The sequence below is a fragment of the Callorhinchus milii genome, unplaced genomic scaffold (assembly GCF_018977255.1).
Source record: "Callorhinchus milii isolate IMCB2004 unplaced genomic scaffold, IMCB_Cmil_1.0 Scaffold2, whole genome shotgun sequence".
In the NCBI taxonomy this organism is placed as follows: domain Eukaryota; kingdom Metazoa; phylum Chordata; class Chondrichthyes; order Chimaeriformes; family Callorhinchidae; genus Callorhinchus; species Callorhinchus milii.
In genome coordinates, this window is record NW_024704743.1 from 52,216,875 (window position 1) to 52,230,583 (window position 13,709).

The 13,709-nt window shown below is 38.5% G+C and overlaps 1 protein-coding gene across 1 annotated transcript; it reads left to right on the forward strand.

Annotated features, from left to right (window-relative positions):
- The first annotated feature begins 2,255 nt into the window (after positions 1-2,255).
- Positions 2,256-2,916, forward strand: mrpl36 (mitochondrial ribosomal protein L36). Its single transcript, NM_001293143.1, has one exon. The coding sequence runs from the start codon at positions 2,445-2,447 to the stop codon at positions 2,793-2,795; it is 351 nt and encodes a 116-aa protein (NP_001280072.1). The 5' UTR covers positions 2,256-2,444; the 3' UTR covers positions 2,796-2,916.
- The last annotated feature ends 10,793 nt before the right edge of the window (positions 2,917-13,709 follow it).

Here is a 13,709-nt window from a genome sequence, read left to right on the forward strand (position 1 = left end):
CTAATGGGTAGGGTGGTTCTAGCTGGATAAGTAGCAGGAAAGTTTGCCAAACAGTACTATCAATGCAGTTTTAGCTGGTTAGACTCCAGCAGTTCCCCAACACACAACCTGGGGTCCCAAGCCATGGCTTTTGCCAACCTGCACCTAATACGTTCCGGTATTAGATAAGAAGGATGTGTCCCTCCAGGGAGAGAGAGTGTTTTATTCCAACAATGTATCTCTGGGATTTCCATGTGTAAGTGGGATGCATGGAGATCTCAGCTTGGCTCGATACTCTGATGCCCAATAGTGGGCACACATGTGTACAACTAGTAGAGGGTACTTTCGAGGACCAGGAGGAGACAAGGTTCCTACCTTGTCTAATTTTTCCTTCCCTAACCCTGTGAAGGCTGGGGCCAATTCAGCTTCATGCAGACTTGGTTGAGACCAACAAAATCAGCACAGATTTCTCCAGCCCCTGAACAGTATTGTGCTGTGTTCCTCAGGGCTATGTCCTTGGCCCTCTCTTCAACTTATATATGCTCCCTCTTGGTGACATCACCTGCAGACATGGAATCAACTTTCACAAGTATGCTAATGATACCCAACTATCTCTCTGCCTTCACCTTCAATTCCAGGACCATTGCTGTCCTGACAGAATGTCTATCAGACATCAAGTCCTGGGTGAGAGTTAACTTTCTCCAGTTTAATATCAATACACCCGTTTCCCTCCTGATTGGCTCCTGTCAGTGCCACCACATCTCAGGCACTGGCAGCATCACCATTCACACTCCACCTCACTGAGCCAGTCAGGAACCTTGACGTCTTGTTTGACCCCCAACTGCCCCTTCTACCCCACATCCATGCTGTGATCCGCTCTGCCTTCCCCCACCTCCACAACATCGCCCAGTTCCTCCACTGCCTCAACCCTCAGGCCGTTGAAATCCTCATACATGTGTCCGTCACATCAAGGCTCAACTATGCCAACTCCCTGCTTGTCGGCCTTACCAACTCTTCCTTCCACAAGCTACAGATACTTCAGAACTGCAGTTCATGTCCTCTCCCGAACCAGACTTCATGACCCCATCACCCCCACCCTCGCCTGGCTCCACTGGCTCTCCATCCCCCAGAGGATAAAGTTCAAAATCCTCATCCTCGCCTTTGAGGCCCTCCACGTCCTTACCCCTTTCTACCTTTGTGACCTACTAACCCCATATCAACCTGTCCGCTACTTCCACTCAGCAGGCTCCGGCCTGCTCCATGTCCATGGCCCGCCTCGCTCCCTCCCTCGCCTCCTTCAAGGCACACCTCAAGACCCTCATCTTCGACGACGCTTTCGTCCACCCTCCACCCTCCCTGATCCCAACCACCCCGGCTCAGGTCCAAATCCCTGACTGTCCAGCACCTTGGGACGTCCTCCTGACATGAAGGGCGCTATCCAAATGTAATTTTGTAATGTTTTATATATCAGTGTTTTTCATTTTTATTTAAAACTGTGCCCCTTTTGTCTGATGGTTTCTGCTCAAGTAACCCTTTACAATTTTCGCTCTGAATGGTACTGCAGTTGCAACAAAATGCAGAATAATCTAGTTGATTGACATGCACTTGAACCAGTGAAACCGCAAAGCTGCAGCAAAGTCGATGCCTCCCTCCGCTCACCCATTGAGCTTGCAGAGGGGAGGGGCAGGAATTTGGCTGAGTGGCACCTCACAGGGATAGCCCCCCCCCCCCCCCATTGAAATTCCATAGACTCGGGGAACCCACTATCACCCTTAGAAATACCTCTTTGAGTATACAGAGAGGGGTGAAGATGTGGAATGCACTGTCCAGGAAATTAGTGACGGACGATTGAGTCAGAAAATTCAAGAGAGAATTCAATTAAGGTGGGAGAGAGGAAATCAGTTTTGTTTTTAGTATTTTATATTTAGACGGGTCAATGGGTCAGGACTGGGAGGGATATTTTTTGTCTCTGTACATCCCTATTTCTTTGTCAGGGTTCAAAATACTGCAGTTTACAGGAGGAAGATGAGGATGTTTACAATCTTCAGGATCTTAGAGAAGAATGTATAAGTGCAGCGAGTCTTTATTCAGCATAACTACAGGATCGTAAGAAGCTGGGCAGTCACATTGGAAGTGGCGTGCGGAGTGAGCCAATGACCCGAAAGTAGGACAGGCTTTCACTGATTCATTATAATGTAGCATTTCGCCTTGAGAACTTTGAGACATCTCCACGTGTGATAAGTCGCTGTATCAAATGCAAGCATTATTATTATATCATTTTATGCACCTGAAACATTGAGTCTTACCCTATAGTATATTTAGATTAAAAGCCTCAAGTGAAATTAGCTGGCAGGATCACTTTGATTCATTGATGTTTATAAGAAAAAATAAATTACAAGGGTCTGTGAATGACAAATTGGTGATTGTTTCTAAAGCATGTACATTTTATTCCAGTTTCTAACAGGATGGCCTCCTCTTTTGTGAAGAATCTCCTCCAGGTGATCAGCAAACCTTTGTGGCAGCTGAACAGAAACTCAATGCTCCATTCGCCATCTGTCTCCTCTGTGGTATACAGATGTTTGAGCACTGCAGTGACAATGAAACCCAACATTTGGCCAGGTCCGTATGAGGTTGTCAGACCTGCCGCTGTCACATTTCTTGGACCAAATCAACTGCAATCCGTGCAACAAAGCGTAGGAATGAAAACAAAGACTGCCTTAAAGAAACGCTGCAAAGACTGTTTCTTTGTGCGTAGGCGAGGACACATGTTTGTGTACTGCAAGACCCACCCCAGGCACAAACAAAGGCAAGGCTGACCTGAGAAGATGGTGTGAGCCAATTTAATTTGAACTTTAATTATCACAAATCACAATGTGGAAATTGATGTATAAGCAATGTCGAATTTTGTAATTTCATTAAATAAAAACCTGTTAAGTCAACCTTGTCTTGTTTTTTCCTCTTTGAATAAATACTATCAATGTAATTTCTAATTTTACAGATAATTAACCTCTATTTAGGTTTGAATAAATGGTATTCTGAGTGATCTTAATGTACTGCTGTGCTTTGTTTTTGGTAGGAAGATAGTCTCAAATGTGTGGCAGTTCAAATGAAGCATATCAAATAGATGAGGTTCAAGTAGGTATTTCTACAAAATATTTTATTTTAATAATTAATTTCAAATATGTATTACTTGGATCAAAAATCAGTACTATTGCTCTTATTCTAGACTAACTACATTTCGTAACTGCGCAGGTCGTTTCCCCTGTAAACGTGTGCACAGACTTTCAATCCTTGCTGCATGGGTGTCTGAATGAGTTGTAGTAAATTAATTCTACATGATGTGGTCCCATGACACTCCACCAAACTCTGTCCACATGGTACAGTCTAGAAACTTATCGAACTAATGTAAGACACCAATTCCACAGTGGAATTTCAATGAAAGATCCATTATAATACTAACATTTAGTGTCAAAAGACTCATTTTAGAGGTGAATCTATGAAGTTCTGTAAGAAACTTAACAAGATTAAATTACAACAAAATTACATTTGTATAGCGCCTTTCACGTCAGGAGCACATCCCAAGACTGGACAATCAGTGTTTCAGACCCAAGTTGGGGGTTGGGGAGGTTGGAGGGCAGGGGGGGAAGGAGGGTGACCGAAGGATGGTCGAAGAGGAGTTAAACTTAAAATTAACAATTAAACCCAGAACAATACTTTCAGAGCTACCCAATTCTGATTGACCTAGACAGCAGGATAGAAAGGCATAAGTTCAGGGTTATGAAGGACACATTTAGACAGACTAAGCATCTTTACAAGCTGGAGATAATCACTCGGAAAGGTGGTTTGAGGCCAGGAAGATGGTCTCAATTAACCCTTGATGCTGTAATGGAGTGGTTGTAGTTTGTTATAGAGGAAGGGTGAGATAAAATGACCTGAACGCCCACCCGAAATGAAAGGCGCGATATAAATGTAAATTTTTATACACAATAAATATTAGACATTGAGTCAATTTTCCCCTTTGGATCACTTAATAGAGTATTCTTCAGATTAAACTGTTGCAAAATATGAGCCATATAACTTATTATGTGAACAAAGCAGCTGTTGCAGGATTTGGTCCTGTACGTTTTGAGAGTAATTGTTTTTCATGTGCGAGTTTAACTAGCCAGTGGGCTCTTTTTCCTTTAACTTGAGGGCTGGGGAGGTGGGGGTGGATGAGAAATCACATCTGAGTTTGATCCTGTCTTCACCTGGTTTCCACATGTACTGCCCACGGGGTCTGCTGGAGAGCAATTAGGAGTGGGAACAATAGCTGATTTCCATCCCCCCCACCTCGCTTGAGGGCCAAATGTTGCTGCCAGCCTGCGTGAGGTTGGAGAGCTCAGTACAAAGCAGGGAGTTGCAACATCTTTAGGAAGAAAATAAATTTGTATTTCTAACTGGTACAAGTCAGGGCACCACATAAACATATTGCTCAAAGCTTATAAAAGCACCACATGTGACAGAGAATTCCAGGAACTGTAACAGTTGCATTCAGGAGGGTGAACCCATACCAAGCTGTATTTTTTTAAATCTTTATATGGTGTGGTTAATTTATTACAGTGTTACTTGAAGGAAAAGGTGGTTGTAATACATATCACTTAACTTTCCATTTCCTCCCTTTTGTGTTTACCCCTTTTCAAGCTACAACATGACACATCACATAATTTTGCTTGTTCAGGTAAACGTTAAAGATCCTATGGCACTATTCGAAAAGAGAAGGGAGTTTCTCCCGGTGTCCTAGCCAACAAATCCCCCAAATAAAATTGTTCACTCACCGAATGGCTGGTTCTGGGATATCGCTGTGTGCAACTGGCTGCCGCATTTTGTCCACAAAATAAATAGTTAATACACTTTACAGTAGAGTGGAGTCCTGTAGCTCAGTGGGTAGAGCACTTGCCTTGCAAGCGAGACACCTGGGTTCAATTCCAGGTAGGGTGAAACCTTGGACAAGTTTTCTTACTCCACACGCCTAATAATCCTTCCAAAACAAAACAATAATAAATTAATCATTCTCAATCCATGACTATTTGTGGGACACTGCTGTGCGCAATTGGCTGCCGCACTTCACCCAGAAATATACAGTCAATTCACTTCACAGTCTATTCTGTGAAGCACTTTCAGATGTTGAGAAGATGTGAAAAGCGCTATATCAAATGCAAGGATTATTATTAGATCCTGTGAAGTGCTTTGAGACGTCTCAATGACGTGATAAAATGACGTGATAAGGTGCTGATTCAAATGCAAGGATTATTACTGTTATTATTAAAGACCATTACATAAAGCCATAGCTTGATACTGGAATAGCTGTACAGGGATAGCTCCCTTATGTCACGATGACCAGAACTGCAGGCAGTTCTCAAAATGCAGCCTGACCAGAGCACTAAACCTTGAGAATAAATTTGCTTAATTCTAACAATTTTTATTTGGAAGAGAATCTTTTGTTTAAAATATGTTCATTTTGTACCCATATCAACTAGTTCTCTGCTCAAGAACTAGGTTAGTTAAATTATATGCCAATATCTCATCTTATCTGTTAGGTGTCAGCCTGGCTCATCTCTGGTTCAGATGGTTGTGGTTTCATGCTCACATCAGGACTTTGACTCATATAGTTTAGGCTGACACGCCAGTGTAGTGCTGAGAAAGCTCTGCATAATGATAATAATAATCCCTGCATTTGATATAGCATCTTATCACGTCTTCGAGACATCTCAAAGTGCTTCACAGAATGCATTCTTGGAGGTGCTGTGCTTCAGATGAAATGTTAAACTAAGGTCCTGTCTGCCTGCTCAGGTGAACATTAGATCCTTTGGCATGCCTTGAAAAGAGGAAGGAGTTTCTCCTGTTGTCCTAGTCAATAGCTACTGCATTGAAATTCTTGTTTCTTTGTTGGTTGCTACCAAGGATAAAAAACTCCAAGGACAGCAATTGTTGCAGCACAGCAAGGCTGAATGGATGTCAATGCCAATCAGGATTTATATTGTTCTATAAGTGGTATTGTCTCTGGGATAACTGAGACTCACCTGGATGTGCTGGTGGAACTAGAAGATATTCAGTCATTCAGAGTAGTGACAGTCAATTTAGCAGGAGAATATACCTAATAGAGACAATACCTCCCAGATACCGGTTTCTCAGACATATTGGTAGCCAGCAGATGGTTCTCTTATTGTGACGCACCTGACTCTTAAATCTAATCTCTGCAGGGAATGTGAGCCTCTGTTGTCAATTGCAGGAGGCTGAAGCAGATCCAACAAAAGCTATGCTATATGTGGCATGTGAGGCACTCTTGAAAGAAAAAACTCATAGTCCACCAAAGGGAAGTGCCTTTACACATAGGAGTCACCTGAACATTGTCCCAACATCAGTAACACCTTGAATGCCTGCTTCCTTCTTCCCTTTGAGAATTTGGGCATACTCTTGTGGGATATCAAAGTCAAAGGTTTAAAAAATTTGAGCATTCTTTTGTCAACGATTCATTTGTAGGTAATGAGACCTAGTATTTTATTTTTAGCACACTGGCTTTCTGATCACAGTTCTGGCATGGCAATGCAGCATAGTACTGCTTTACTGAAATGCTGCAAAGTTCTTTGTAGGCTTAACGTGAGGCATAAGCCATATATTTGGAGTTAGCTAATGTATCAGCAAAGAATTTGGCTCTTATACAATTAGGTCTGCAATGGTTGAGAGTTTCTATGTGATTGTTTATTCCATTTAAAGTTTCTGTGTACAAACAAAGCTCTTGGTTGCTTTACTAAAGAGCAATGTTACAGTTTCATTGACCACCAATGATGAACCTGGAGCTAAAATAATGCGAAACATGCATCCACATAAAAATGTATTTAAGGTGCGTACCCTCTGACTGGTAGTGATTAACATTGTGATTGTTTTGTAGGTAACTCGTATTTTTTGTTCTCTGGAACATTATAGATGATACCTGCAGGGTTGTAGCTTTCTGCAGAAAAGATGTGAGATTAAGAAGTTATTCTCTGCCATTGAGTTATAGGAAGTAAATATCAGTTTGAGGTAACAATAAGTACCTGTAAAACAGAGCTACCGAAAAGACTTGATCAAATGACATTATTAAACTCCCAAATCTAATCAATGCACAGCAGATTTAAATTAATGTATCTGATTTATGTTGAATGCATAAGACAATTGAATCAGCCCATATTTGCCCTGATATCAAATCATCCAAGGATCATTTTTCTATGTAATTATTTTTAACGGAAACCTGCTAAACGATTATTATATTTTCACAGTCACAGACAAAATATATAGTTTATGAGATAATACAATCCTTCATTTATTTAAATGTTTAGCAATATGACACTACCTTTACATTTGTAAAGCAAATCAATGCTGATATTCAAAAATAAATTAGTGTGCATTTAAAAAACTACACTGTAATTAAGCTTTACATTTTTAAATATATAATTTAAGGAATAATACTGAAAGGTATAGGCATAGATGGAAAATAAAGTAAATAGAGGCCGATTTTGCCTAAAGGAATTTCTTACCTGGTACTTGGGGATAGATGATGTTGTCAAACCAACCCAAGAAAAAATGCTCTGAAAACAGATCAAGTTGGAACATTTCCACAAATCAGCATCATTGGTTCCTGCATTTCCTAATTGAGAAAGGATGTTAAAAAATAATGCCAAATTAACCTCATCATCACATCCCATCACATTGGAGTGTCAGACTAGACAATGTGAATTCAAAGTCCCAATGTGAGGCTTGAACTCACCTTTTGACTCACAGGTAAGAGTGCACCAAACTGAGCAAGACTGATACCTGCATGTTTAACCAAATGAACCTGACCACATATTATATAAACAACAAAATGTTATTTCTGATTGAGTCCACAAGTCATTTTGATGTGATATTGCACCCAAATTCATAACATTCTGTTATAAAAGAGTGTATAATTTAGGGATTTTAAAAGTTCATTTTTAAGTGGTCATTTTATATAACTTAAACAAAGACACTTTAATTAAATTAGTCATTTTTTTGTGATTAAGCATGTGATTAAGTAAAAGTATGGCAATTACATGTAATAATTTGTGGAATTAATGGGCAGTGTGTTTGAATGTGAATTGTGTCATTTGCTACTTTAAAGACTCTGCAATTATATTTTTTATAATTTCTTGTCCCAGCGCCTTGCGACATCCTCTCGACGTGAAAGGCACTTTACAAATGTAATTTTGTTGTTGTTGTTTCAATCTATCATTCTGCTTTTAGTTATTTTTGTTGTTGCCTTTTTCCAAGATTCAAATTGGGAAAAGTGAGAACAGATATAACGGTTATGTAGTACATTTTGGTCTTGCTGCAAATTGTCCTGTGAGAAAGTAGTATTATGGTGCAGTAATACTGCTGCTTTCCAATTGAATAAAACTTCTTCTACTCTGTTATTTAGCCCCAAGCTCAGGAAAAAAACTCAAGAATGGATAGCAAGTGTAACACGTGCACTGTTACTTTATTCCAAACTAACAATTTCTGTGAAGAGAGCATTACCTGTACACAATGATACAGGTAATGCTTATTACCTGTAACATTGGGTACAGGGAAATAAGTATATTCTTTCTATTCTCATTATGTTCCATTATTAGTTTATGTGTACTGTTGGAAGCAGAGGTCACCGTTAAAATTAAATCCTCTCCGGATATTGGTGACCCACAGCAGTTTTAATATCCGGATTACTTACAGAAAATGCTCTGAAGACTCTGAAGATTACCCCTAAAAATGTATTGAACGAAGCATACTTGCACTTCGAGCTCCTCCTACAGGTCTTACAGCATCATTGTGCTGTTTTCCCCTGCATATAAGTACAGTATATTCTTACAATGAAGAGTAAATACATAGAGGGCATGTAATTTAACGGTTAAATTTCAAGTACTTTTAATATTTAACCATGACCAGGATAATCTCATAATTTATGAGGGGCGGTTGCTTCATTAATAGATGTACAATTCTGTGAAAAATGGGCTTGTAATTTGCTATGTTGCTTGTTACTCAAGAGTGGATTGCTGTTCCGAAAAACAAAAGTGTATTTGTTTTGCTCTGGGATGTATTCCAAATGAAATCTAACAGATTCAGTGTGTTTGTGTTTATTGTTTGAGAGGGTCTGCGTCATAGATAATATTTTCACAAGACTAATAAAGTCAATGTTATCCCAACCTTACATGAATCAGCAAGAAAGGTACCATTAGAAGATACCAAAGCAGAAATAGCGTTGAAATTGTAAAACTTCAGTCTGTAGCACAAAGTGCACATCAGAACCATTTCTGTTCTACTTCTAAGGTCTTTGTATACTGATAACTGAGATGAAGAAAGATATTCTAGAAATAACAATTAGAAGCAGTTAGACCTTAGCAATTTACAGAGCAGAAGGAGGCCATTTGGCCCATCGAGTCTGATCCTTCCAACCTCGCTGTACTAAATTGGTAGATTCTCCCCTCTTGGTCAGAAGCTGACATATTTAGGGAGACAAATTTGAATGAGAAATATACCAGAAGAGTTTGAAATAGAAGAGGAGCTCCAATTATTCTGTGCTTCCCAAGAACAACAACATCCACTCATTCCCTCCATGCCTGAAGTGTTCTCTCATTCCATCTCAAATCCTGTTGGTATATCTCTCACTCAAAACTCCTCTCCTTAAATGTTGTCAGTTTCTGACCCAGAGGGGAGAATGCTACCAACTGAGCCAGTTATTTCAGTTACTTATAATGTCATGCTCAGTAACATCTTCCAGCTTGCAACCTTTTTTAATTGCTGTATCACTACTGAAATTAATTCAGATTAGTTCCTGTAGGTTTTAAGAGACATCTGTCTATCTCCCTAACATTGGTAAACTGAATTGCTTTACCTATGTACATTATTCAATGTCCTGATCAACGTTCCCCCAAATAAAATTGGTCGCTCACTGCCACGTTTGTCTTACAAAAAACAGTCATTGCACTTTACAGTATATCCTGCGAAGTACTTTGAGACAACCTCAGGTGCTATATCAAATGCAAGGATTAATATAGTTCATTTATAATTATTACTGTTGTCTGCTTTATCCACTGCCAGTAACAAATACTATAAGACTATAATTTGTCAGTATATAATCATAGTGGATGATAGACATCTCAGTTGATGGTAATTCAATTGAGGATATGTTAGGAACGTAGGAATTGCTAGACGAAAAAGCCATTAACCATCTAGTTTGCTTTCTACCATTGCATGCTACAATAATGGAAATGATGATAGCAATTAATTTTGTATGGGTTTGTCTACAACAAAGTGGAAAGCTTTGCTATCTTAGATCTAAAGTTGCCTAGTTCTTTTAAGCATCCTACACTTGTCATGTATCCAATCACTCATATACTGTATCCCAAAATATTATTTTCTAAAAGCAATCTATCTAATTTGCATTTTAATGAATAGAATATGTTTTCTGCACCCTGGCAATCTGCTGAAGATTATGCCTGTGAATCTTTGGCAGTCCACGAGAATTGTGGCTTTTAGTTCTGGTGGGCGCCATGTGTCCTAAATTCCGGCAGTCGAGTGTCTAGGATGCTTCCTAGTTTTTGGCACTCTGATGGTCAGCAGGTGTCTGAGTTCCTGATAATATACTAGTCAGTATGCATCCTAGATTCTGGCAGTCTAATGGTTGATATGTGCCTTAGTGCTTGGCAAATGAATGCTAATATGCATCTGAGCAACTGTCTGTTCCGTGGATCATCCTCCATGCTCACAGCTTAGAATAGTAACATCAAATTCAAAGGATCTAAGTTTCCTTGATTTCTTTTTTAAGCGTTCCTCATCCCTCCGCCCTGCCTCGATCCCTCCTACTTTCTCCTTCCTTGCCATCGTCAGATCGCATTTGAAGATCATCCACTTTGACTGTGCCTACGATCACTTCCTCTCTCGCCCCAGTTCGGCGTCATGCTCCACTATTGTTAAGCGATCTGCGATGCTACCAGCATGAAGGGCGCTATATAATTACAAGTTCTTGTTGTTGCCACTACTTGTTTTTTCTATTGTTGATGAAGATTTTTTACGTAAAGTCATAAAACACAAGACTAGAAAATGTATTAGTGTATGTAATATAGTAATATTGTATCTTGCTAAAATCAGCAAAACCCTTCAATCATTAGTTGAATTTCAGTTTATTGATAGTGTGAGATAAGCTTTTATTTCAGGCCTTTTTATGTGTGGTATACTTCCTACTATTATGTTATTGATGTACTCACCATGTAACATATATTTTGTACTGGTGTTTTTCACTAAGAATTTGTACAAAATCATGTCTTAAGTCTTTCTTGCAGTTCCGCTTTTGTGCCAATGCCAACTGTGGCTAGACCCAACAACCTTTTTAAACAGGCATGAAATGAAATTTATTTACATAATGCAATGATCCATGAAGGTTACCATAACATCAAAGGACAATATTAACCGCTTGAATGAAATTCATTAGAAATTAACTACCACTTAAATTAATTTTCCCACACTCATGACTCAGTAATGGTGGGAAAAGGGGCCGTTCATCTGCACATTCTGACAGGCAAGCTGTCATTAGCTTTATTTATCGGTGACTACATTAACCCATGGATCAGTCTTCCTGTACTATATACCGAGTCTTCCCAGACACTGCAATACAAAATCCTCAAAATTTCCGATTAACACACAATCTAATTTTAGGCATGTTTAAAAAGCACAATGCAAATATAAAATATAAAATCAAGTTTAAGTGAAAATGTTCATGCTTTATGTTTCTGAGATTAGTGATAACTTACAATGAAGCTACTTTGATTTTAATGCATGCAACAGTGAAATGTGGATTAGTTCAAGTTCTTTGGAAAGAGGAAAACAATTCAATCTTTTTCAATGAATCTAGTTAAAATTGTTTCCTGAAAAAAGTTTTGTTTCTCCCCCATCCCATAGTGTAACAAATTGTCTTACCGAAATGAAGGAATACTATTGAAATTTGCATGATGTCTGCCATAGTTACAGTTTTATATCAAAACTATTAACAGTGTTTATTCATAAAAGACTATTAAAAGTGTACTGGGCAATGGTCCTCCTTAATTTCCTTTGTTAGTTTCACAGCCATTTAAATATAATCTGTAAGACATCAAATTTAATACATATTTAAGTTCTCAGTATATATTTATAAATGTAGCTCTAATTATGCACTAAAATGTTCATCATTGTCCAGACATTGTGAGCATATAAGAAATTAATTACATGCAAGCATGCAACAACAACAACTTACATTTATATTGTGCCTTTCACCCAGAGTAGTGTCCCAGAGTGCAAGATGCATGTGTACGCAAATGGAAACTTACCGTGATGCAGTATTATGTTTGGAAACACATTATTCAGTTACTAAACTACAAATTTTCAGTTTATATCACAAGCAGAAGGCTGGTATATAGGAGGTCAGGCAATGTTCAGTGTAGTTTTCTGCCTTGTCCCTAAAGCTGTGGGTGGCATCTGAACTACAGATTAGAGGGGGTTAGTGGGGGGCTGCATATAGTGGGAAGGGGGATTAACTGGAAAATTTAAATACATTTTTTAAAAAATTAAACATAAGCAAGTTTCATGTTTATATAGGAGTGATGTCCCACCTCAGAGGAGGTAAAACTTTAACTGTTTTGATAGAGTCTGAGAAATATGAATTGGTGTATGATTTGTGGAACATCAAGCAAAAACTGTGGCCAGCATAATGGCTTAGATATTTTAGCATTGCTTTCCACACTAGGAGCATTTAAGTGGGTGTTGAATAAATTGAGGAAGAAATACTGGAGAAAATGGGGAAACCTATAAAATCAAATTGCCTGAAAAAGTATGTAGAATAGTTAACAAAGATAAATGCGCCTTTTCAAAAATGGATTGTAATTTGCACATCCCTGACAATCCAGCGCCTGGGGAGGTCATCCCAATGTGAAAGGCGCTATACAAATGTAATAGTGTATTGTATTTATCAGTTTGGAAAAATATTGTTGGTGACCGATCAAGTGTCTTTTAACAAATTTACAACCAAACAGGGCAATACAAACTTATTATTTTAGGTCCTCCATTGTGATTAAAAGTTTAAAAATGAGAATACAATTAAAATCTGAACTACATGGAGTTAAATTGTTATCCTAAAATGTTAATACGGTATTAAACAAGTTTAGTTTAAAAAAGTGACCCCAAGTGAGTGATTTTTTTGTCCTTTGAGGACAAATAACAAATATGTTTTTGATAAGTTTGACATTACCGTTTTTCTTTTTAGCCTACGGCTGCTTGGCATTTCCGACTTTGAAAAGTGCGGACAAAAGAAAACAGTTTCACATTAAGAAAGAACATTGTATGGGTTAATCATAACCATGCAGATATCACAAGGCTGCCAGTAAAGAAATAGACTGTGAAAGCCAAGGGAACAGCATAGTTTATTGTCAGTGAACTACAGGGAACGTACACCTCCTCTGCATGCAGTAAAGTATTTCAAGCATGTGCTTCCCATTAATTATTTACAAGCATTTGCAAGTTTTTACTTTTGAAGAAAATAATCAACTGTGTTTAAATATTTAAATTGTAAAAAATTAATTCAAACATTTCTAGAAATTGGAAATGCATTAATCCCTCCACGTTTTTCAGTTTTCTTTTTACAAATTCAAATGTAGTGGTGAGAAATATAACTGAACTAATAAATGCAGTTTACG

Excerpts from the sequence above, each read along its gene's own strand:
- mrpl36 (NM_001293143.1), top strand. The coding sequence starts at position 2,445 with ATGGCCTCCTCTTTTGTGAAGAATCTCCTCCAGGTGATCAGCAAACCT.